Genomic DNA, 25,632 nt, shown 5'->3' with positions numbered 1-25,632 from the left:
TAGAGCCTTGTAATTTTGCGGTTGGAGGTACAGATAGGGACAGTACTCAAGTATTCCATGAATAGTCCAAGCTAAATGATTACAGGATGGTTTTTGTGGCAGCAGGGGAGGGCGATAGCTCTGGGTACGTAGTGTAGGTCTGACGCTTTGTTATTCTGGGTACTTGGCATCTGACAAATTGAAATCTCTTCCAAGTTAAAGGGATTCTATGAAATGTTCTGTTATCTCTTCCTTCCCAACAGATTAATGTTTATAATTGCATCTTGTTATTTTCTGCTTGCTAGTTAAATTCAGGGAGAGGTCACTTCAGGTAACACAATGGTTAGTTCTACGTGTCCAGAAGACATACTTCTTACCATGAGTGTGAGAAATAAATTTGTAAGGGGAACCCTGGCATCCTTGAAGGGCTCTGTGATGGCTCTTCTCTGTGGGCCAGACTCGACGGTAGGAGCTCTGGTAACTAAACTGGGAAACCTAAGTGAACTGGAAGTCATCCCCTCAGGATGGCAGGGGTCAAGGGTAGCAGTCACAGCCAAAGGCCAGATGAGTGTGGTTACTGTCACGGACGTCAGAGCCAAGGCAGCAATCGGAGTTGTCTGACTTTTGCAGCCCTGTGGCATTCGCTAGTTGATCATGGTGCCCCTAGAAGTAAAAGAGATAGTAAGACTAGTAAATTCTCACTTACCTGTATGAGCAGGAAAGTTTTAGATCAAGTGAACAAAAATGTAACTTTAATCATAAAAACAAGCCATGGCCCCTTGGTCAGTTCTCAGACTTGAGCCAGTGGATAGGCCCAAACCCCTTGAATAAAGAGGGGGTGGGGTCCCCTTGAGGAAGGACCCCCATATATTGCCAAGTACTTATGCTGTTGACCCTTCTCCCAGCCTCCTCCCAAAAGGGGTCTGTCGCCTTTTCCCAGGGTAACTATGCCTTAGAGAAATGGAAATAACCAGACTTTGCAGGGACTACTGGACACTGGCTCTGAACTGATGCTAATTCTGGGAAACCCAGAACATCTCTATGGCCATCCATTAGAGAAGGAGCTTGTGGAGTCATGTGATGAATAGACTTTTAGCTCAGGTCCTGCTCTCAGTGGGCCCAGCAGACTCCCAAACCCATCCTGTGGTGTTTTCCCCAGTTCTGGGTACATAATTGGCAGATACACTGAGCAGCTAGCAGAATTCCCATCTTCTTTCCTGACCTGTGGAAGGAGAACTGTTAATGGTGGTAAAGGCCAAATAGAAGCCACTAGAACTGCCTCTGCCTGGGAAAATAGTAAACCAGAAGCAACATTGCCTTCCCGGAGAGGTTGCAGAGATAAATGCCACCATCAAGGACTTGGAAAGTGCAAAGTTAGTGATTCCTGCCACATCCCCATTCAGCTTGTTTCTTTGGCCTGGAAAGACAGTAGATGGAGCTCAGTGAATGACAGTGGGTTACTATTAGCTCAGCCAACCAGTGATTCTCATTACAGCTGCTGTGCCAGATGTGGTTTCGTTGCTTGAGCTGTTCACACCCCCTGGCACCCGGTGTGCAGCTGTTGATCTGACAAATGCTTTTTCCCTCCATACCCATCCATGAGGACCACCAAAGGCAGTTTTCTCTGAGCCGGCAAGGCCAGCAGTGCACCTCGCTGTCCTCTACCTCAGAGGTCTATCAGCTCTCCTGCCCTACATCATAATTTCCATTTACAGGGATCTTGATCATCATTCTCTCCCACATTGTCTTGAACTGGTCCAGGAGAGCCAATGATACAGTTCCAGTGACTACTGATACTTACGGACGGTAAATATCAACACTGCTAAGTACACTGCGAGTGTTTATCTCAGTTATTCCTCACAACAGCCGCTTCGAGGGAGGGAGGTTGAGTTCAGGCTGTGTCATATGCTTACACAGGACTTGAAGCACGACTCTGGTGATCTGCAGTATGAATGGCCTCTCATTCAGGTGCGCGGTACTGTGATGCGAGCTGTAATTACCATTTACAGAAGAGGAAACTGAGGCATGAACAAATGAAGTAATTTGCCTGTGGACACACAACTAGCAGGAAGAGCTTAAATTTGAACCTAGGCAACCCAAGATTGGCTCTGGTAATCTGTACAGTAAAGCCGCCCTCTCCTTTCAGGTCATATAAATTTAAAATATGTGCCCTGGACATGAAGTAGGTAAAGGGGGTGAGGGGAATAATTTTTAAAGTACAGAATGAGGGGCGCGTGGGTGACTCAGTGGTTTGGGCTTCTGCTTTTGGTTCAGGTCATGGTCTCATGGTCCCAGGGTCCTGGGATCAAGCCCCACATTGGGTTCTCTGCTCGGTGGGGAGCCTGCTTCCCCCTCTCTGTCTGCCTGCCTCTCTGCCTACTTGTGATCTATCTCTCTGTGTCAAATAAATAAATAAATAAAATCCCCATGATCCTGGGATCATGACCTGAGCTGAAGGCAGGGGCTTTTACCCACTGAGCCACCCAGGTGCCCCTAAATAAAATCTTAAAAAAAAAAAAAAAACAAAAAAAAACAATGATTTCGAGGTGGAAAATTTTAATTGTTGTGGCCTCGCTCTGTCTCAGTTTTGAGGTATTTTTCAGAGTTGACCATCTTGACTATACCGAGTGTGAATGGTAAACATTACATTTTTCCTATCACCTGATCCCTAAATGCTTGTCATCTTCTTTATCCGGCGTTCAAGAAGATAAACAGTAACCTGTTCCACCGCTGGAGGAAGACTGGCTATTTTGGACTTACTTTTTTTTTTTTTTTTAAGATTTTATTATTTGACAGAGAGGGAGAAAGCACAAGCGGGGGGCGGGGAGGTGTAGAGATAGAGGGAGAATAAGGCTCCCCACTGAGCAGGGAGCCCAACATGGGGCTCGATCCCAGGACGCTGGGATCTTGACCTGACCTGAAGGCAGACTCTTAACCAACTGAGCCACCCAGGCACCACTGTGTGGGACTTACTAAAAGACAGGTCAGTCTCTCATAAGGTACCTTCCTTTGGCATTTTGTACGGTAATTTAAAACTATGCCCAATTTTTATCCACCATGCTGACTTTATTTATTTATTTTTTTCTCAAAGATTGATTTATTGAGAGGGAGAGACAACAAGTGTATGTGAGTGGGAGGTGGGGCAGAGAGAGAGAGAGAGAGAAGTAGACTGCCCGCTGAGCTCGGGCCAGAGCTCATGACCCATGAGATCATGACCTGAGTGAAACCAAGAGTCAGACACCCAACTGACTGAGCCATCCTGGTGCCCCACCAGGCTGACTTTAGAAACTGAGTGGGTTAGATCTGACGTTGTAGCACTGAGTCTTCATTAGAAGCATATTAGGAACGTGGCAGCAGCAGTAACAGCATAGTTAAGGAAAGGAAATTTGAGTTAAGGATTTTATAAGCAACGAAACTAACTTACAGGTATAAGGATACAAACTTAACAATATGCAAGAACTCAAGAAACACTTTCCCCATGGTCCCTTTCTGAGGAATCTGTTAGAAAACAGGACTTTAGACAGCTAAAATATGAAGTTTTGGCATAGGGATAGGGGTGAACATCAGATATGTGGCTACCTGTAGAACTGAGTCTGTATGGGTGCGTGGGTGGCTCAGGCAGTTAAGTGTCTGACTTTGGCTCAGATTATGATCCCCGGGGTCCTGGTTTTAAATCCCACATTGGGCTCCTTGCTTAGCAGGGAGTTTCTTCTCCTTCTGCCTCACACTTCCACCCATGCTTAGGTGCATGCGCTCTCTCTCTCTCTAACGAACAAACAAAATCTTTAAAAAAAAAAAAAAAAGACCTAGGTCTATTTGAGGAGAAGGAGGGAAGAATACACTATATAACCACTGTAAGATCTGACAGTATAGAGTACAGCCATTTGAAAAATGGGGGAAGAACAGGAAGAGCATATGCAAAAAAGTTTTAATGTTTTTAGTAATCATGTGGCAGAACTCGCATTGTTACTCTGAGACTGTTGTGTGTGTACCGTGGAATAAAGTAGATGAGTAGTTAGGAGATATTCTAATTGTAGTATCTTCTCTGTCATTGAGAACCAGATTCTTGGTATAGAAGACAAGAGTGATAGAGAAGAGGCTGTCATCTTGAATTTACACTGGAAATACCAGTAGTCAAGAACTCCACATGGTCTGAGATTTTACCCCACTTGCAAGCTAACAAGTTAGCATGCCACACTTTCATGGGTCAGAGGTGGAGGATGGTTTATTACTCACAGAAACAGTAACCAGAATATCAACATTTTTGTGCTGGTTCCATGAGCCTCAGGTCCTACATGGTGACTTGAAGGCCAGATGATACCTGCCTGTGCGGTAGGTTTCATTATACAAGAGGAATTTCGAGCTAAGTGATCTAAAATTTTTTTTTCTTCAAGATTTATTTATTTTAAAGAGAGAGCACATGAGCAGGGGAAGAGGCAAAAAAAAAAAAAAAAAGAAAAGAAAAAAGAAAAAGAAAAAATTAAGTATTATTTCTCTCTGAAAGGAACCAAGACTTCTTGGGGAGATCACTGATTTCAGGTCTGGAGCAAGAATAGTTCAGGATAATCCTGGAATATTTTGTTATACCATAATAAGAGGTGTGTCAAAAAGAACTCAGAAATTAACTTGAAGAGGTTCCTGCTGGCCAAAGATGGATACGTTGAACTTTAATCATAATAATTGCAGTTGGTTTAAACATGCTAGATGTATTCAGATCCTTGAATTCATAATGATATTTTAAAAATAGTCATCTGCAGATGATGAATCCTAACTCATATTGCAAAACACAGATACTGGTAAATGGGTAAAGGAACAGAATCAAGCATTTATCCTGCCTTTCCTGTATAACTCTAGCACAGGGTAATCAACTAGTAGACAAGGGGAAATGTCCTTTATCAATGTATTTTAGCTACTAATACCTGACAAAGAAATTACAGAATTAGACTATCACTATTTTATAACCCATGATACATTAAACATCAAAGGCTCTCAAGACCATAAAAAGAAAGAAAACAGTCATTATGTGCCTCCTGTAGTCCTGCCAAGGAGCTCAAGCTGGTGTCTCATCCGGTCTCTGGATCCATCTGCCAAATTGTAGCCAGAACAGAGGGTGGAAGATAGGTGAATTAATTGTACCAAGATTATGCAGTTGGCAAATTCATTCTGTGGGAAATTTTACAGGTCAACGTCCAGGTTCCTCCGGAGATAAGTTGGAAGGAACAAAAGAAGTAGGTGATGAGCGTGTATAGATGAAGAGCTTTAAAAGGCATCAGACTTTAGGGGGCACCTGGTTGACTCTTGATATTGAGGTTATGAGTTCGAGCCCCACATTGGATGTAGAGATTACTACACAAAAATAAATAAATACACTTAAAGAGGACGTGAAACTTTTTTAAATGGACAAGACTAGACTGTAGCACATTTAGGTAATAAAATTGTAACAGGAATGTCAGGATCATAGTTACTTGTGAGAAAGGAGGGGATTGTAACTGGGAAGGGACATATGAGAGAGCTTTTGGGTGACTGACAAAGTTCTTTTTCTTCATCTTGTGGTCACTAAACCATTTGATTCATGTGATTTTTTAATGTCTGTATGTTATTTTATAATAAAAGAGGTTTTTTTTTTTAAATATGTCCAATAAGAAGAAACTAGCTTAGGCATTAAGATTTGGTGGGGGGAGGAGCTTATTGTCATACCACAGATGAGCAAGAGCTAAATTTCAATAGACTCTTGAGAACTTGGGAGGACCTATAGAGTTTTCCATCATTATTAAATTGTTACATTTTTGAGCGTTCTTATATATAGATACCATATCAGCCTAAGGTTGCAGAGGGCAGTTCAATGTAGAAAATGTCCCAGTATGTTTTTTCTAGTAATACTTTTATTAAAAAAAAACTTGGCTGATTATAGAAAATTTAGAAACAAAGTATAAAAAGTAAAACAAAAAAATATATTGTTGTTCAGTTCCCGAGATAAGCATAAATAATGTTTTGGTATATTTCCTTTTTTATATGACTACATTGACATTGAGAAAATACCGTCTTGTACCTATTTTATGTTCTCGTCTTTGGCTCTGTACTTGCATTCAGGCCTGAGATTAAAGGTATTTAAGATGCAGATCCCTTTCAAAAGAGAACACATTGGCATTTTTGGATTTTATGTTCCTAGGTGGGCTGCATCACGCAGCTGCCCGAATTTCTGGTGACAGTGTCTACAAGCATCTGAAGTATGAAGGTGGGATTCACCGAGTTCAGCGAATCCCTGAGGTGGGCCTGTCATCAAGGATGCAGCGCATTCACACGGGAACCATGTCTGTTATCGTCCTCCCTCAGCCAGATGAGGTAACTTCACGCACACGTTGAAAACTTACTCTCATGTAGTGGGTATTTTGCTGAGGAATCTTAGCTTCTAGCAAACTGATTTTCGGGGTTTCAAATTGAACTTTGCAGTCTCTACTGGGAAAACCTTAACTCCTCCCCAGGTAAAGTTGCCTGTCTTATGCCTGACCAAGATATTTTGTTTTCTTTAATTAGAAGCCAGTTCTCTTCATAAAATAGAATTCACAAACCTTTTCAAATCTTCTTGCTTAAGTTTTATCTTAAGAAAAATATGATTTCCACAGGTAATATGTTGAGATCAGTGATAGAATATCTGTATGGGGTCAATGTTTTATTGAAGCCAGCCATATTGCCTCTATCTTTTTTCCTAACTTTTTAAAATTTAATTTTAAACATATAGAAAATTGGAGGAATACCACTCTAAAAACTTATATAACCTTCACCTGGAGTCAACACCTGTTTATATTTTGCCACATTTGCTAGATTCCTATACATGTGTGTATGTATACTTTTTTTAAAATAACTATGAAGAATATAGCAGTCACTGTGAGACTTTATCCCTCAAATCTTCAACTTAACATCTCCTAAGAATAGGACGTTCTTCTACCTAAATGATGCCATTGTTTGTCCATCGACTGATGAACAGATGAAGTTGTGGTGCATATACCACAATGGAATATTACTCAGCCATCAAAAAGAACGAAATCTTGCCATTTGCAGCAACGTGAATGGAGCTAGAGGGAATTATGCTAAGCGAAATATGTCAGAGAAAGATAAGTGCCATGTGATTTCACCTATATGTGGAATTTAAGAAACAAAACATAAACATAGGAAGAAAGAGAGAGAGGGCAAACCGTAAAAGAGGCTATTAACTATAGAGAACCAAACTGAGGGTTGTTGGAGGGGAAGTAGGTGGGGCGTGGGCTAAGTGGGTGATGAGCACTAGGGAGGGCACTTGTGTGATGAGCACTGGGTATCATATGTAAGTGATGAGTCCCAAAATTCTGAAACTAATATTACACTATATCTTAACTGGAACTTAAAAATTTAAGAAATAAATAAATAATTAAATTGGGTATAATAGCTCAACCCCATAATTTTTCTTTTTTGGGGTGGGGGAAAGGCAGAGGGAGAGGGAGAGAGAATCTTAAGCCGACTCTATGCCCAGCGAAGAACCCAACATGAGGCTCGATCTCACGATGCTGAGATCATGACCTGAGCCGAAATGAGGAGTTAGACACTTAACCAGCTGAGCTACCCAGGCGCCCCAACCCCATAATTCTTCTGTAGGGATTAAATGAGACACTAAGGGTTATGCACTTGTCCCCAGGAACCAATAGATTGGAGAACTTTGTATAATATCAATAATAAAATTGGAAAAGTTATTAGAAAAAATACCATTAGCTATGAAACTCAAACACAAGTCTGTAATATTTCTATGAAAGACTCCTGTGCATGTCTCCTCACAGAATACTTCTCCACTCTAAATATGTCAAGTTTTTTCTCTCACCAGGCAATTTCTTCAATTCTGTGTGGACACCAAGTTAAGTATCCTACAAGGCAATTCAGTTCTGACAGCGTCTACTGGGGAATAGCTAAGAGCTCAGCCTCACAGCACTTTATTCCCTCCTACTTCAGAGGCCAGTCACAAGTCCAGCTTGTCACCTGTGCTTCCCACCAAGTCGCTATGAATTGAGAGGTTTCCACAACCCCTTCCTTGGGTTCAGTAATTTACAAGAGTGGCTTATAGAACTCAGACTCCCCACTGAGCATGGAGCCCTGTGTGGGGCTCACTCCCATGACCCTGAGATCATGACCTGAGCCAAAATCAAGAGTCGGACACTCAACTGACAGAGCCATCCAACGCCCTCAACCTTTTTTTTTTTTTTTTTTAATGCCACTATTTTTTTGAAGAGTCTGGAGCCTTCATCTTGTAGGGTGTCCCACATTCTGGATTTGTTTCCTCTTGGTACTCTTCAACTTGTCCTTTTATCCCATTGCATTCAGGTCACAGGTTTTGAGCGGGAATACTTTATAGGTGTATATTCATGTTGCATCTTATCAGAAGGCACATAATCTGAAATTGTCTGATTTTCAGTGAAGATGACCACAAAACCAGCTCCATCATAAAAGTGTATTTTTTTCTCTTTGTAGTTACTAAATAATGCCTGCGGTACATAATAGCCTATTTCCAACAACTTTTCTTCCACAATCGTAACATCCATTAGTGATCTTTTTTGCCTGAATCAGTTATTTCATTTGGGGTGGAAGATGGTGATTTTGTAACTCTGTCATTCTATATTTATTACCTGGCATTCTTTTCTGTCAAGAACTTTCCTCCCTACTACCTTCTCTCCTCCTTCCTTCTTACTTGCTTTCTCTTATTTTACCTCATGATAAACTCAATATTATTTCATCTGTTGACTTCATTATAGACTTACATATTTGTTCTTTAAATTGTGTGAGTTATAATTACTATGGTTTTTGATGTTCAAACTTGTCCCTGATTTGGCCAGTAGTAGCCTTTTTAGGGGAGTCCCTTTTGCAATGACCCCATCAATTTTTAAGCATACCCTTGCTTTCTGGTATAATTAGATATCCTAAGCCCACCTTCTGCCTTTCTGCCCTCAGACTTGGGAGTCAGATCTCATTTTTTGTGGGGAGAAATGTACCCAGAAACCAAGGTGTAGGTACTAGGTACGCTCATCATTACTAAAGTCTGCTTGTGTTTAGATTTTGCAGCGGACAGAGCTAGGAGATACATAGGAGTTTAACACGGGTTCAAGTTATTATTACCAACTCAAAGTTAACATTACAGGGAGTTTTCCCCCTCACCATCTTGTATTTATATCTCTTCCCACTTAGAGTAAAAAGTTTTATTTCTTAATCACTTAATGCGTTTACTTTTTTCCTTATTTATATAGCATATATAAAAACTTAAAAAATTACTTTGTAAACTACTGAGCAATGTTTAAGATTTCTGTCCTTAGAATATAGTCCACCAAGAAAGCATAGTCAGAACGCGATGTTCAAAGACCATCAGAAATAATGTTTTTCTGTTTGGTTATGATATCATTACGGTAAATATTTTGAATATTAGGATTTGATTTTTCCTTCCTCTTTTATCTAATTTCATTTTTGGTGTATGGAAGCATTTATGTCTCTCAGAAATCAAAACTATTAAGTTGTCTTTCTTTTTCTTTTTTTTAAAGATTTTTTTTTTTTTTAATTTATTTGACAGAGATCACAAGTAGGCAGAGAGGCAGGCAGAGAGGTGGGGGAAGCAGGCTCCCCGCTGAGCAGAGCACCTGATGCAGGGCTCAATCCCAGGACCCTGAGATCATGACCTGAGCCAAAGGCAGAGGCTTAACCCACTGAGCCACCCAGGTGCCCCTTAAGTTGTCTTTCTTAACTCCTTATTCCTTCCACTGTTCTCACCCATCCCCTTATTCTTTTCACATTCTTGGAAATTAAACCCATGTACTGGAGTTTGCTTTTTGTAAAAGAGCAAAGTCTTGTTCTCTTAATTGACATTTAAAATTCTTTGTATATTATTAAGTCACTGGTTCTTTGTTCAGAATTTCCCAACATTCATTAGGTAGTTTCTGTAACACTTGGGAGAATATGACATATAATATACGTATATTTGCTATATAACTACTTAATATACTGTAACCACAAAAATGGGAAATTGCTGTTCATCTCTTTAGTGTTTATTGAAATTTTAAGGTAGCCAACACTGGCATATTTTAAAAAAGCTGAATACTTTTTTTTTTTCCCCCACAGTAGAGTATTCATTTTAGAGGAAATAAAAGAATAATCACGCTGTATAGTAGATTATAAAATTGACCCTGTTACTACTGTGCTTTACAAAGAGTCACACTTGCTGTCATTCGTACAAATGAATGGTAAATGTGAAATAAGATGTTAGTTCTCTCATGAAAAACAGCATATTTTGTACTATTTTTCTGTGTGTGTGTGTGTGTGTGTGTGTGTGTGTGTGTGTGTAACAAATAGGTGCTTAAAACAATAAAAAATTATTGTCTAACAGTTCTAGAGGCCAGGAGTGCAAACTCAAGGTATCTCCAAGGCTGTGCTGCTCCCTCCAAAACTTCTAGGTGGGGGAGGGATGCTCCCTTGCCGTCCCCAGTTTCTGGTGTCTCCAGGTGTCCATTGGCTTGAAGCTGTGTAACTCTGAATGCACGTGTTCCTCTTGTCCTCTCTCTCCTGAGCTGTCTGAGGGCACTTCTCATTGGATTTAGGACCTGTCTGAGTAACCCAGGATGATCTCATCTGAACTCAATTACAGCTGCAAAAACTCTTTTTCCAAGTAAGGGTCTAGTGGTTAGAATGTGAACTTATCTTTTTGGATGCCTCCATTCAGTCCACTAATCACTGCACACGCACAGTTGGTTCTCATTGTTCACGGTGGTTATGTTCTGTAAAGTCTCAGCAAATGCTGATTTAGCAAATACTGAACCATCATTTCCCTTAGGGGAAATTGTGTGTGTGTGCACACGTGCGTGTGCACATGCAGGTGTACATATGTTTATATACCTATATATAGATTTCTATATCTATGTGTCTTACGTAGATTATAATCTTAAAAGTTACCCATCCAAATAAATAAGTAAATAAATAAAATTTTAAAACAGAGGAAAGTAACCCATCTGGTTACTTAGAATAGGTTCTATTTTCTTTATTTTACAAAGAGAAAATGAGGTTCAGAAGTGTTAGGTGACTTGCCTGAGGCCACTTCACTACCAGATAGATGCCAGAATTGGGGTTCACACCCTGTCCAACTGACCCGAGAGCCAGAGCTTCTTATATTATCTTCTCTGCCCCCTCCTGTCTTCATTCTCTGGTCAGACTGAAAAAAAAAAGCAAACTGTCACTTTGTTGGGCATCAGCTGGGAATGTGCCTGTATAGGACAGCTTGGATTTTTTGCTGCCCTGCACAAGTTCTCTGGTGACTTTGAAAATGCTGTAGTAATTGATTTGGGGGAACAAATAAAGTAGGTGAATTTGCAAATACAGAATCAGGGAATAATGAAGATCACACTTACATACACACATATGTACATACATATATATATATGTATGTATATACGGAGAAAGAGTTTGTTTTCTATCCTGTGGCTTTGTGGGATGATGGATGCTGAAACTTGAAAGTTTGCATAAACTCAGTGATCTCATGGCATCAAAAGTCAGTGTCAAATATAGGGAGTTTATGGTTCTTTCATTGCTATAAGCTGTTTTTTAGTCTAATGGCTGTGACTTAGAACAACAACACAGTTTATTTGAAGAATCTTGAGATAAATTTAGTATTAAAGTATTTGTTGGGATGCCTGTGTAGTTCAGTCAGTTAAGTGTCTGCCTTTGGCTCAGGTCATGATCTTAGGGTCCTGGAATCGAACCCCATGTTGGATCCCCTGCTTGGCAGGGGGTCTGCTTCTCCATCTGCCTGCTGCACCCATGCTTGTGTGCCATCTCTCTCTCTGACAAATAAATTTTAAAAATCTTTTTAAAAAAGTTAAGTGTTTGTTGAGTGTAGAATTGACTTCCGTGTTCCCTTTTGTTCTAGGTAGATGTGAAGGTGGACCCGAAGGATTTGCGGATAGATACATTTCGAGCCAAAGGAGCAGGAGGACAGCATGTTAATACAACAGATAGTGCTGTCAGACTTGTCCATATCCCCACAGGTAATCAAGTCTGTTTGCTTTTGTACTTTTGATCTGTTTTTATGTCTTACAAAACTACTCAACATTGAGAAGAAAATAGTTTTGTGTTAGTGTCTTGTTTCTTGCCCAAACCCTTTAAAGGTGACACTGGGTCATGGGTTTTAGGTCCCCAATGTTCATATCTCACTTCTGTTTGGAAAAGGCACCTCTTGTAAAGGATGCAGACACTGAGTGTTCCTATTCCAAGAAGCTGCCCAGGTGTACTGGACAGCAATGAGCAACCAGAGGTGTCCCAGCCTTAAAAAACCCACAGAAGCAGGGCACCTGGGTGGCTCAGTGGGTTAAGCCTCTGCCTTCAGCTCAGGTCATGATCTCAGGGTCCTGGGATCGAGTCCCGCATCGGGCTCTCTGCTCGGTGGAAAGCCTGCTTCCTCCTCTCTCTCTCTCTGCCTGCCTCTCTGCCTACTTGTGATCTCTCTCTGTGAAATAAATAAATAAAATCTTTAAAAAAACAAAACAAAACAAAAAAAACCACAGAAGCAGTCCTGGACATGCCCTTGCAATGGAGCTTTTGTCATCCTCTTGTTCTAGACTGACCTCTACCTCCGCTGGTCTGTGTTGCCTTAATGCTGTTATTTTGAATATTGGTAATTTTGGTATACTGTGAAGTAGTTTTGCAGCCCTTACTGTGATTTTAAATATTTCTATCATTTTTCACTTCTCTCCACTTCTATCACTTTACTTCTTTCAATTTCAAGCTTTTAAAATTTCCTTTTTAAAATTAATTCTTATGTTATATGTTAAATGGTTTTAAAGGCCAGTGGGAAAATCCTTTAACAAAAACCGGCAGCTCCTAACATGTCTTTTTTCTCCCCCTCCCCCCTGCCTTGACCCTAACGTCCCATTAGCCACAGGCAACCAGTTTAAAACTCTTAGTTACTTTTTCCTGGTAATTACCTCATTCTAAATAGTAGGCAGATCATGCTCTTCTGATAGATTAGATGTAAGATTATGTACATATTGACTTCTTAATGTAGTAGATGAAGATTAGGCTCTCATAATAGCCTATTTTCCTCTTCCTAAAATATTTATATTTTGGCAAAATTAATCTTCACTACTTTCATGTAAAGAACAAGTATATAGTGTGTTCACTGCCGAGCCAAGAAGCATACAGGTATCTCCCTGCTTTTCAAAAATTCACATGAAGCTGCTTTACTTTTATGAAAGACCTACATTATACCTGTTCTCACCAACCAAAAGAAATCTAAAAAAATTTCCATTTTTACAAAAAAAGGTGAAAAGCAGAAATAGTGTTCAGTATTTTTTTGTAGCTAACAGTTGTAGAAGATTTGCACACTCTGGGCAGCGAGAGCAGCCCCCGCCAGCTCCTTCCCCAGAACTATATTCAGCATCTCAGCATCAGGCTACCACAGCTATGAACTCTGTGAGCATCTGTGTATCTCAGTTTATTTTCTCAGTTTACTTTCTCAATTTATTTTACATGTCCATTAGCAAGATGTGTTTTAATAACAGATTTTGCAGGGGGGGGGGGGTCTTGGAATGCACAAAAAATTCTCTATATAACTTAATCTAAGTGCTCTTCACTTTACAACATTTCGGCCTATGAAAGATATCATAGGATTGTTCTACTTTCTGATAGCAGGGGAGACATACTGTGATTTCATTTCATAGAGTTAATGATTACTTCATTGCTTTTCTAGTTGCTTCTCTTTGACTCTGAGTCTTCTTTGATCTTCTAAAAACTCTGCAGAATGAAATTAACCAGATTTTCTAGAGGGCTAACGCATGGTAGCAACACCTCTGGCAGAGCTCTCTAGTCTAGAGCGGTTGCTCGCCACGGCTACAACACAGAGGTGGTTCTGAACACCAACACGGAATTCTCTTTGACCCTACTGTGTGTTGGATCCTCCTGTATCTTGGATCCCGTCTCATCTCTCTTAGTGTACTCCTTCATTTTAGTGAAGTCCTTTTTCTTTGTTTTTGTTTTTTTTTTTTTTTTTAATTTATATGACACAGAGAGAGAGAGAGAGACAGTGAGAGAGGGAACACAAGCATCAGGAGAGGGAGAGGGAGAAGCAGGCTTCCCACTGAGCAGGGAGCCCGATGCGGGGCTCGATCCCAGGACCCTGGGATCATGACCTGAGCCGAAGTCAGATGCTTAACCATCTGAGCCACCCAGGTGCCCCTAGTGAAGTCCTTTTTCAAGTGGTTTCCTGAGAAAAGATGCATGTACGTATTCTGAAAAGAGCTTTATTCTAAGCTCATACTCCGCTGACCATGAATACTTGATTGGAAATCGTTTCCATTTAGAACATATAAGACTTTCTTCATTCATTATTTCTTCTTTTTTTTTTTTTTTTTTTGTTTCCTGTAAGTAGGCTCGTGGAGCCCAACACAGGGCTTAAACTCATGACCCTGAAATCAAGACCTGAACTGAGATCAAGAGTTGGACGCTTAACTGACTGAGCCACCCACGTGTCCCTGTCATTCATTGTATTTGTATCTGAAGTATTTTCTTCAATAATTTCTTATTTACTGTTTTCTTTTTTCTTCCTGGAATTTCTTTGAGTCAGATGTTAGACATCTTGGATTTATTGTTTGTCTTCTTTTTTTTTTTCCTTTCACATTGTCTACCACTTGTGTTTTAGGTTTTTTCCCCAACACTTTTACTGAATTTTAAAAATTTTTTGTTCTTTTTTAAAATTTTCACAAGCTCAGGGCGCCTGGGTGGCTCAGTGGGTTAAAGCCTCTGCTTTCGGCTCAGGTCATGATCCCAGAGTCCTGGGATCGAGTCCCGCATCGGGCTCTCTGCTCAGCAGGGAGCCTGCTTCCTCCTCTCTCTCTGCCTGCCTCTCTGCCTACTTGTGATCTCTCTCTGTCAAATAAATAAATAAAATCTTTAAAAAAATTTTTTTTCACAAGCTCTTCTTTTATTCTCAGAATTGTCCCATTTTTATAGCATCCTTTTATTATTATTGATGCATTTTTCCTTTTTTATTCAAATATATTAATTTTAATTTCCCTGAAATTTTTTTCTGCTTCCTGCAATGTCTCTCTTTCCTTTGAGTTTATTTTTTGTTTCGCTCTTACTTTCTGCTTAGAAAGGTCTGGGAATTCTTTGTTGTCTTCGTATATACATAAAAGCTCTGAGTGTTTGGGTGCCACTTACCCACTAGTAAGTTCCACTGTGGGGCAGTTAGATTATTAATTAGCTTTTTTATTAGGGACTCCCAAATGTCAGTGTTTATACAACTTTTCACTTGGGTAGTTTGTTTTCTCCTTAGTAGGATCCTCCAAGATACATTTAAGAGTAAGGTCAAGGTCTCACCATTCAATAAGCGAACTTAATCCTCTTACTTTCAATACCATGTCTCATATTTATTCTCCTTTGTACCAAGTCCCAAGTCAGACTTCCCTTATTTAATTCTCTAAAGACTGTACCTTCCACCTCCTACAGATCGAGGGAGGGGACTTAAAGATCTACTTTAAGACTTTCTGTTTTTAGTCCCCAGCTTTTTAAGTACCAGGTGCCTCAATTCCTGAGCCCTTCTGGTACTCTGCACGGCAAAGAGGCTTGTTTTCTTGCCAGCTCTCCCACTAGAGGGAGTTATGTTTCACCTTTTTCCCCACTGCCAAGTCACTTACATTCTTCCACATGCTTTCTGCCTTTATATATTGTGCTTGTGGCTGTGTGCACCACCTGTTTTTATTTTGTATTTCCATTTCTTGTTCTTGTTGTTTTAGTGGGATTTTTTTAAAATAAAGAGGAGACCATCTTGAGATCAGATGTCACTTTTAAATTTTAAATTCATTTTCAGCCTATTGTTTTTGCTTGTACTTTTATAATAGCAAAAGTTAATGTAACCTAAATATCCAGCAACAGCATAATTTTATAATCTCTCTCAAGTTGATTTTTATTCCATAAGAAATTGTAAAAACTGAGAATATATACATAAGCAAAAAAACAGAAAACATCTGTAACCATTCCCAATAACCACTGTTGGTATATTTCTTTGGTGTATATCCTTTTGAATTCTTTTTTATGCATATAGAAACATATCCTTTTTTACCAAAAATGAGGTGGTAATTTTTGTAACTTACCATAATTTACCTAAGAAATCCACAAACTTTTAGATACTCACTGTGTTTTACTTCAACCTTGTATTGCGGGATATTGTTCTATATTATAAACTGTCCAGAATAATAACAATGAGCTGAAGCTGAAATAAAAATTAAAATGAGAAAAAGTCAGGTAAATGTGATAAAAATTCTGACAAAAATGAATCAGAATATTTTAAAACATATATCCTTGTGCAGACATAAATTACTGACTTGACAAAAAGTGACCGATGTTTTTATTTCCAAGTTTACCTTGGGCCATATTAGTTTTTAGCCACTTAGATCTAGTTCTTCGATTTAAAAGAGGCCTTATGGCTTACCCTCGAACCTCCCCTTAAGCAATGTATCACAAGGCCTGCTGACTTTTATGAGTTCATATTGTTATGAGCAAGTGATTTCTTGAGTCAATGGTATGCTTGGAAGCTTACCATGATTTCAGCATCTGTTGCAAAGAAAACTGTCTGTCTTCTATTCTGGCCACTCCACAACCCTTAGAATGGGAGCTATATCCATGCTAGACTTGAAAGTGAGAGCTGTAGGTCATTCTTCTGTTTCCCTCTTGCACATGGACTCTTGAAGACTCGTATTGTTTTCTAACCTACTGCTTCTACAGAATTTCATTTTTCAGCCATTGGAAGAATGGTACCATAGGGGTATGGTTAAATTATTGTTCAGGGAAAAGTTAAAATTTTTTGGTAGAATTTATCAAATCAAGATGAAGACATTAATATTTTGTGCTTTAAAGCAAGCTTTTTAGTTTCTTACCAGTTAGTGAAAGCGGGCCTCTGTAATTCTTACACTGTATCCCTTCATCATCATAGATTATGGATAATACCTAGTTCTTCCAAATCAGATTTAATTTTTTACTTCATTTTGTACTTTTAAAATTATAGGATTTTTATTTAACCTTTGGTTATGTATAATTTATTTCATCTAACCTAAGAACTCATCAACTGAAAGATATATCACTATTTTGTTACTATGAAGAAATATAAAAAACTACCAATTAAACTATCAGATGCCAATGAGTGTGATGCATCTCAAGTTCAGAGATGTTCATTTTTTTAAGTGGGCTGTTTAGAAGAAAATATGGTGTATTTGTTCTCACTTATAATTGAAAATCTTTTAAATAATAAATGTAGTTATTTAACAAATATATATTAGATACCCACTTAGTACTAATGCTGCCTGGAATTTTGGAATCTCCTGTAGAGTATTGAAACAACACAAGAGTTTCTTCGTTTTTTTTCAAAGCCCTTTTACAGTTTTTTAACAACTCCAGCATCTTACTTTAACAGCTCTTCTGTTATTCAACTTACCTCCCTCTACCCTAATCCTCTATTCCTGAGGGAGTCCTTACGATTAACTACTCCTCTACAGAAAGTGTAGTAAAATATATGATCAGGTGATTCCCTTGGGAATTACTGAGCTGGTAAGTAAGAGTTGTAGGCTAAAAATTCTGACCTGAGCCTCTGGATAGGAATAGTGCCGATGTGTGAGCAAAGCTTACTGCCGGTCAGCTGAGACGAGGAGGAATTTGAAGTAAAGCTTATTAATATCTTGAAATGACTGTTTTCCTATCCTTTTGGGTGGTGAAAAAAGAAGAGCAGATTCCAGACAGCTCCAGGCAAATGCCTGAAGACGAAAGCAAGTCGGTGCCCCAGCCCAAACTCGTGACTGCAGTAAAACAGTCAAGAACAAACTAACAGGGGCACCTGGGTGGCTCAGTGGGTTAAAGCCTCTGCCTTTGGCTCAGGTCATGATCCCAGGGTCCTGGGATCGGGCCCCATATCAGGCTCTCTGCTCATCGGGAACCCTGCTTCCCCCTCTCTCTCTGCCTGCCTCTCTGCCTACTTGCGATCTCTCTCTCTGTCAAATAAATAAATAAAATCTTAAAAAAAAAAAAAAGAACAAACTAACAGACTCATGAATCACAGACCTGTACCCCTGAAACTAATAATACGTTATATGTTAATAATAATAATCTGTGTAAAACATCACTAATTATATCCTGGAGGGTTAAAATAAAAAGATACCAAAATTTAAAGAAGAAAGAGTAAACTAATAGAGGTGAAACCTGGGTGTTCCTACTGAAAGTGTTAGCAGGTGTATGTTGTAGCTTATTTAGATAGGGGAAAACGCAATTGGGAGAGGAGAATTTTGTCTTGTTTAGGGACAGTAGAATTTTACAGAAATTTTAAAAATCTCCACCCAAAGAATTGCCAGTCTTTCAGTTCAGCTGGCCTAGCTAATACAGTTTTTGGGTTCCGTGGTTCAGAAAGAAAAATACTTTCACCTCTAATGTCCCTGAGAACAGGATTGGACACAGGCCTTCAGACTGGTAGCTGCAAAGTTAAGGACAGCGCAGCCTGAAGTCTTAAGGGTCACTGTTCAGGTCGAGATTTGGGCTAGTAACTGGGCTACACTGGCAAAATCCACCCAAATCCAGAAGTTGGCTAATGAAAGCATGTATGATTAGATGTGGGATTAGCTGAATTTAGAGCCAGGACAACTGAGAAATATTTGCTCTAAACTCTTCCATGTAAAAAGTTTAGTTTCTTCTTTGGTTTCTATATATAACACCTATTTATTGACCCTTGAACAACATGGAAATTAGGGGTAGTAATCCACTCAACCCCTTGCAGTCCAAAATACACATATAGCTTTTTATTACCTCAAAACTTAACTACTAGTAGCCTACTGTTGACCAGAAGGAAGACTTACCAGTATCATAAACAGTGATTAACACAGATTTTGTGTTATATGTATCATATACTACATTCTTTTTTTTTTTTAAGATTTTTTTTAGTATTTTATTTATTTGTTAGAGAGCGAGAGAGAGAGACAGGCAGAGGGAGAAGCAGGCTCCCCGCTGAGCAAGGAGCCCAGTGCAGGACTTGATCCCAGGACACTAGGATCATGACCTGAGCCAAAGGCAGGCACTTAATCAACTCAGCCACCCAGGTGCCCCTATATACTGCATTCTTACAATAAATTAGGCCAGAGAAAAGAAAATGTTACTAAGAAAATCAAAAGGAAGGAAAAATACATTTATAATACTATATTTAAAAAGAAAGAATGCATAAGTGAATTTGTGCAGTTCAAACCTATGTTGTTCAAGGGTCAACTATATAAAGTCATTTTTATTTTTTTCCCTTTATTAATTTTTTAATTCTAGTATAGTTAACTTACAGTGTTATGTTAGTTTCAAATATATAGTATATATATAATATGTATGCAGTAATTTAACAATTTTATACATTATTCAGTGCTCGTCACAATAACTGTACTCTTAAGTCCCATCATCTGCCTCCCTCTGGTGACCGCCCATTTTGTTCTATATATTTAAGAATCTGTTTTGTCGTCTCCATTTTTCTTTGTGTGTGTGTGTTTTGTTCTTAAGTTCCACATATGAATGAAATCATTGGTATTTGTCTTTCTTTAGCTGACATTTCACTACCATTATGCCCTCTACATCCATGTTGTTGCAAATGGCAAGATTTTATTCTTTTTTTAAATTCTTTTTAAAGAATTTTAAGGATTTACTCATATTCTGAGTAATATGCCATTATGGATATATTACATATATAAATATCTTTTTTTCTTTTTCAAATTTGTATTTAAATTCTAGTTAACATATAGTATAATATTGGTTTCAGGTGTAGAATTCAGTGATTCATCACTTACATACAACACTCAGCACTCATCACAATTGCCTTCCTAAACGCCCATCACCCATTTGGGCCATCCCCGACCTACTTCCCTTCATCAACTCTCAGTTTGTTCTCTGTCATTAAGAGTCTCTTATGCTGGGGCGCCTGGGTGGCTCAGTGGGTTAAGCCGCTGCCTTCGGCTCGGGTCATGATCCCAGGGTCCTGGGATCGAGTCCCGCATCAGACTCTCTGCTCAGCAGGGAGCCTGCTTCCCTCTCTCTCTCTCTCTCTCTGCCTGCCTCTCTGTCTATTTGTGATCTCTCTCTCTGTCAAATCAATAAATAAAATCTTAAAAAAAAAAAAGAGTCTCTTATGCTTTGCATCCCTCTCTTTTTTTCCCTTCCTGTATGTTCATCTCTTTTGTGTCTTAAATTCCACACGAGTGAAATCATCTGGTGTTTGTTTTTCTCTGACTGACTTATTTTGCTTAGCATAATACTCTAGCTCCGTCCATGTTGTTGCAAATGGCAAGATTTCATTCTTTTTGATGGATGAATAATAATATTCCATTACATAGATCTATGGATATAGATATGGAGATATAGATATATAGAGATGTAGATATAGATAGATACATATATGCCACAAGGCCACATCTTTATCCATTCATCTGTCGATGGACATCTGGGCTCTTTCCGTAGTTTGCCTATTGTGGACATTGCTGCTATAAGCATTGGGTGCATGTATCCCTTGCCACTCTTTATTTTTGTATCCTGTAGGTAAGTATCTAGTAGCGTAATCGCTGGGTGTTAAGGTAGTTCCATTTTTAACTTTTTTGAAGAACCTTGGTACTGTTTTCCAGAGTGGCTGCACCAGCTTGCATTCCCAACAGTGTCAGAGGGTTCCCTTTCTTCACATCCTGTGTTATTAGTTTTAGCCATTGTTGTTTCCTGTGTTTAATTTTAGCCATTCTCACAGGTGTGAGGTGGTATCTAATGGTTATTATTAGTATTTTCCTGATGCTGAGTGATGTGGAGCATCTTCTCATGTGTCCGTTGGCCATCTGGATGTCTTTGGAGAAATGTCTGTTCACGTCCTTTGCCCATTTCTTAACTGGATTATTTGTTTTTTGGGTGTTGAGTTTCATAAGTTCTTTATAGATTTGGGGTACTAACCTTTTATCAGATATGTCATTTGCAAATATCCTCTCCCATTCCATAGGCTGCCTTTTAGTTCTGCTGACTGTTTCTTTTGTCATACAGAAGCTTTTTATCTTGATGAAGTCCCAGTAGTTCATTTACGCTTCTGTTTCCCTTGCCTTTGGAGATGTGTCTGTAAGAAGTTGCTGTGGCACGGGATGCCTGGGTGGCTCAGTCGGTTGAGCCACTGCCTTTGGCTCAGGTCATGATCCCAGGGACCTGGGATTGAGTCCTGCATTGGGCTCCTTCCTCAGTAGGGAGCCTGCTTCTCTCCGCTTCTGCCTGCCACTCTACCTGTTTGTGTGCTCTCTTTCTCTCTCTCTCTCTCTGACAAATAAATAAATAATCTTTAAAAAAAAGAAAAAAAAAGGTTCCTGTGGCTGAGGTCAAAGAGAATGCTGCCTGTGTTCTTCTCTAGGATTTTGATGGTTTTCTGTCTCACATTGAGGTCTTTCATCTATTTTGAAGCTGTTTTTGTGCGTGGTGTAAGAAAGTGGTCCAGTTTCATTCTTCTGCATGTTAGTATTCACAACACCGTTTTTGAAGAAACTGTCCTTTTTCCATTGGACGTTCTTTCCTGCTTTGTCGAAGATTAGTTGACCACAGAGTTGAGGGTCCATTTCTGGGTTACATATACTGTTCCACTGATCTGTGTGTCGGATTTTGTGCCAGTACCATACTGTCTTCATGATGACAGCTTTGTAATATAGCTTGAAGTCTGGAGTCATGATGCCTCCAGCTTTCTTTTCTTTTTAGGATTGCTTTGGCTATTTAGGGTTTTTCTGGTTCCATACAAATTTTAGGATTGTTCTAGTTCTGTAAAAAATGTTGGTGTTATTTTGATAGGGATTGCATTGAATATGTGGGTCGCTTTGGGTAGTACAGACATTTTAACGATGTTTGTTCTTCCAATTCATGAGCATGGAATGTTTTCCCATTTCTTTGTGTCCTTTTCAATTACTTTCATAAGTGTTCTGTAGTTTTCAGAGTACAGATCTTTTACCTCTTTGGTTAGGTTTCTTCCTAGTATCTTACGGTTTTGGGTGCAGTTGTGAATTTCTTTTTGATTTCTTTTGAAATCTTCCTTGATTTCTTTTTCTGATGCTTCATTATTGTGTATAGAAATGAAGCAGACTCTGCATTGATTTTTATTCCTGTGACTTTGCTGAATTTTCCTGTATCAGTTCTAAATTTTTTGTAGTCTTTCAGGTTTTCTACATAAAAGTATAACATTGTCTGCAAATAGTCAAAGTTTAACTTCTTTCTTGCTGTTTGGATACCTTTTATTTCTTTTTGTTGTCTGATTGTGGTGGCTAAGATTTCCAGTACTATGTTAAATAGTAATGGTGAGAGTGGACATCCTTGTCTTGTTTCTGACCATACATAAAAACCTCTCAGTTTTTCCCCATTGAGGATGATACTAGCCGTGGGTCTTTCATATATGGCTTTATGATTTTGAGGTATGTTCCTTCTATACCTACTTTGTTGATGGTTTTTATCAAGAATGGATGCTGTATTTGTCAGATGCCTTTTTTCTGCATCTGTTGAGGGGATCATATGGTTCTTATCCTTTCTTTTATTAATGTGGTGTATCACATTGATGATTTGTGGATATTTACCCACCCCTGCAGCCCAGGAATAAATCCCACTTGGTCATGGTGAATAAGCCTTTTAATGTACCTTTGGATTCAATTTCCTAGTTATCTTGTTGAGAATTTTCATCCGTGTTCATCAGGGATATTGACCTGTAGTTGTCGTTTTTAGTGGGTACTCTGTCTGGTTTTGGGATTAAGGTAGTGCTGGTCTCATAAAATGAGTTTGAAAGTTTTCCTTCCATTTCTATTTTTTGGAACACTTTCAGAAGAATAGGTATTAATTCTTCTTTAAATGCCTGGTAGAAATCCCCTGGGAAGTCATCTGTCCCTGGACTCTTGTTTGTTGGGAGATTTTTTTTTTTTTTTTAAGATTTTTATTTGTTTGAGAGTGAGCGAGAGAGAGAAAGAGAGAGAGCATGAGTGAGGAGCAGGGCAGAAGGAGAGGGAGAGGCAGGCTCCCCACTGAGCAGGGAGCCCACTTCGGGGCTCGATCCCAGGACGCTGGGATCACAACTGAGCTGAAGGCAGACATTTGACTGAGCCACCCAGGCGACCCTTGTTGGGAGTTTTCTGATTCCTGATTCAGTTTAGTTACTGGTTATAGATCTGTTCAAATTTTCTATTTCCTCTTATTTCAGTTTTGGTAGTTTGTATGTTTCTAGGAATTTGTCCATTTCTTCCAGATTGCCCAGTTCATTGGCATATAATTTTTCATAATATTCTCCTATAATTGTTTGTATTTCTGTGATGTTGCTTGTGATCTCTCCTCTTTCATTCAAGATTTTATTTGGGATCTTTCTCTTTTCTTTTTGTTAAGTCTAAGTGGGGGCTTATCAATTTTATTAACTCTTCAAAGAACCAGTTTCCTTCATCTATTCTGCTGGTTTTTTTGTTTGTTTATTTGTTTGTTTGCTTCAATATTGATTCTTCTCTAATTTTACTATTTCCTTTCTTCTGCCGGCTTTAGGTTTTATTTGCTGTTCCTTTTGTAGCTCTTTCAAGTGTAAGGTTAGGTTGTGTATTTGAGACTTTTCTTGCTTTTTGAGACAGGTCTGTATTGCAGTATATTTCCCTCTTAGGACCTCCTCTGCTTCATCCCAAAGGTTTTGGACTGTCATGTTTTCATTTCATTTGCTTCCATGTATTTTTTTTTAAAGATTTCATTTATTTATTTGACAGAGACACAGCGAGAGAGGGAACACAATCAGGGGGAGTGGGAGAGAGAGAAGCAGGCTTCCCACCGAGCAGGGAGCCCAATGCAGCGCTCGATCCCAGGACCCTAGGATCATGACCCGAGCCGAAGGCAGACACTCAATGACCAAGCCACCGAGGCACCCCTGCTTCCATGTATTTTTTTAAAATATCTTCTTTAATTTCCTGGTTAATCCATTCATTCCTTAGTAGGATGTTCTTTAACCTACATGTATTTGTGGTCTGTCCAAATTTTTTCTTGTGGTTGACTTCAAGTTTCATAACATTGTGGTCAGAAACGATGCATGGTATTATCAATCTACTTGTACTGATTGAGGCATGATTTATGACCCAGTGTGTGATCTGTCTTGGAGAATGTTCCATATGCACTCGAAAAGAATGTGTATTCTGTTGCTCTAGGATGGAATGTTCTGAATGTATCTGTTAAGTCCCATCTGGTCCAGTGTGTCATCTGAATCATTCAAAGCCCTTGTTTCCTTGTTGATCTTCTGCTTAGATGACCCATCCATTGCCGTGAGTGGGGTGTTAAAATGTCTCTTACTATTACTTATGATTATCAATGAGTTTCTTTATGTTTGTTATTCACTGATTTATATTTGGGTGCTCCCAAGTGGGGGGCATAAATATTTATAGTTGTTAGATCTTCTTGTTGGATAGACATCTTTGTTGATACAGTGCCTTCCTTCAACTTTTGTTACAGTCTTTGGTTTAAACTTTAGTGTGTACTCTGGCTTTCTTTTGAGGTCCATTAACATGGTAGATAGCTCTCTATCCCCTCACTTTCAATGTGCAAGTGTTTTTAGGTCTAAAGTGAGTTTCTTCTCTCTCTCACTCATTCTCTCTCTCAAATAAGTAAATAAAATCATTAAAAAAAAAAAAAAAAGAAAAAGGCACCTGGGTGGCTCAGTTGGTTAAGCATCTGCCTTCAGTTCAGGCCATTATCCCAGGTTCTTAGGATCAAGTCCCACACCAGGCTCCCTGCTCAGCAGGGGCGTCTGCTTCTCCCTCTGCCCCTCCTCCTTGCTTGTGGTCTGTCACTCATTCACTGTCTCTCTCTTTTATATAAATAAATAAAATCTTTAAAAAATATATAAATAAATTAAATGAGTGTCTTATAGGTAGCATATGGATGGGTCTTATTTTTTTATTCATATCTACTACTCTGTCAAATAAATAAATCTTTAAAAAAAAAAAAAAAGATAGATCCTGTTTTCCCTAAAGCTGAAGCTTTGCAGCACTATGTGAAGTAGACTTGGTGCCTGTAAGGGGTCCATGCTGGTCTTCTGGAGTGGGGCCTGCTGTGCTGATTCGCAGTCCAGCTTGCCCTAGTGGAGATGTACCGGCAGGGCGGTGAGGCGGTGGGGGAGCGTGGTGTAAGCTGCTTTAGTCGCCACTGGGTGGCACTATGTTGCTCACTGAAGTGAGTCAGCGCTAATGGGCAGGAGAGAAAATCGCTTTGCCAGCCTCTCTCTCCCGGAGCAGGGAGTTCGCACCAGCACTCTTCAGGAAGTGCTTCCAGCTGAGCAAACCATCACCCCTCTTGTGTCCCCCGCTTCTGTCAGATCCCTGCGTTCACCCTATTTGTGTCTGAGCTATCTGCATACGGGGCAGCACAGTACTCCTGTGTCTTATCTCAGGCACATGGCTCTGTTTCAGAACTCCAAATTTTAGGGATCCACATGGCACAGACCCACGCTCATCCTCTTGGGGGAAGGTCTCACCTCGCTGGCTGGTGCTGGTTTGTCCCAGAAAAGCAGTCACACACCGCACGGTGGTTTATGGTAAAGTGCAGCTAAAAGCCAGCACCAAGGCTTGTTGCCCTCAGCCGGTGTCT

The 25,632-nt window shown here is 39.5% G+C and overlaps 1 protein-coding gene across 7 annotated transcripts in view; it reads left to right on the top strand.

Moving 5' to 3' along the window:
- Positions 1 to 25,632, top strand: part of MTRF1 (mitochondrial translation release factor 1) — a 59,126-nt gene that overhangs the window by 12,102 nt on the left and 21,392 nt on the right. For all 7 annotated transcript variants that reach the window (XR_004384604.1, XM_032873934.1, XM_032873932.1 and 4 more), the window contains exons 6-7: positions 6,149 to 6,321; positions 11,903 to 12,020. Coding sequence is in view for 6 of the 7 variants with exons in the window: in XM_032873934.1 (XP_032729825.1) it covers positions 6,149 to 6,321; positions 11,903 to 12,020 (291 nt within the window). In the remaining variant the exon portion in view is untranslated. The remainder of the gene's footprint in view (positions 1 to 6,148; positions 6,322 to 11,902; positions 12,021 to 25,632) is intronic.

This window comes from Lontra canadensis, unplaced genomic scaffold (genome assembly GCF_010015895.1).
Source record: "Lontra canadensis isolate GAN:19392208 unplaced genomic scaffold, GSC_riverotter_1.0 scaffold51, whole genome shotgun sequence".
In the NCBI taxonomy this organism is placed as follows: domain Eukaryota; kingdom Metazoa; phylum Chordata; class Mammalia; order Carnivora; family Mustelidae; genus Lontra; species Lontra canadensis.
This window is presented reverse-complemented; position numbering and strand designations above follow the sequence as displayed.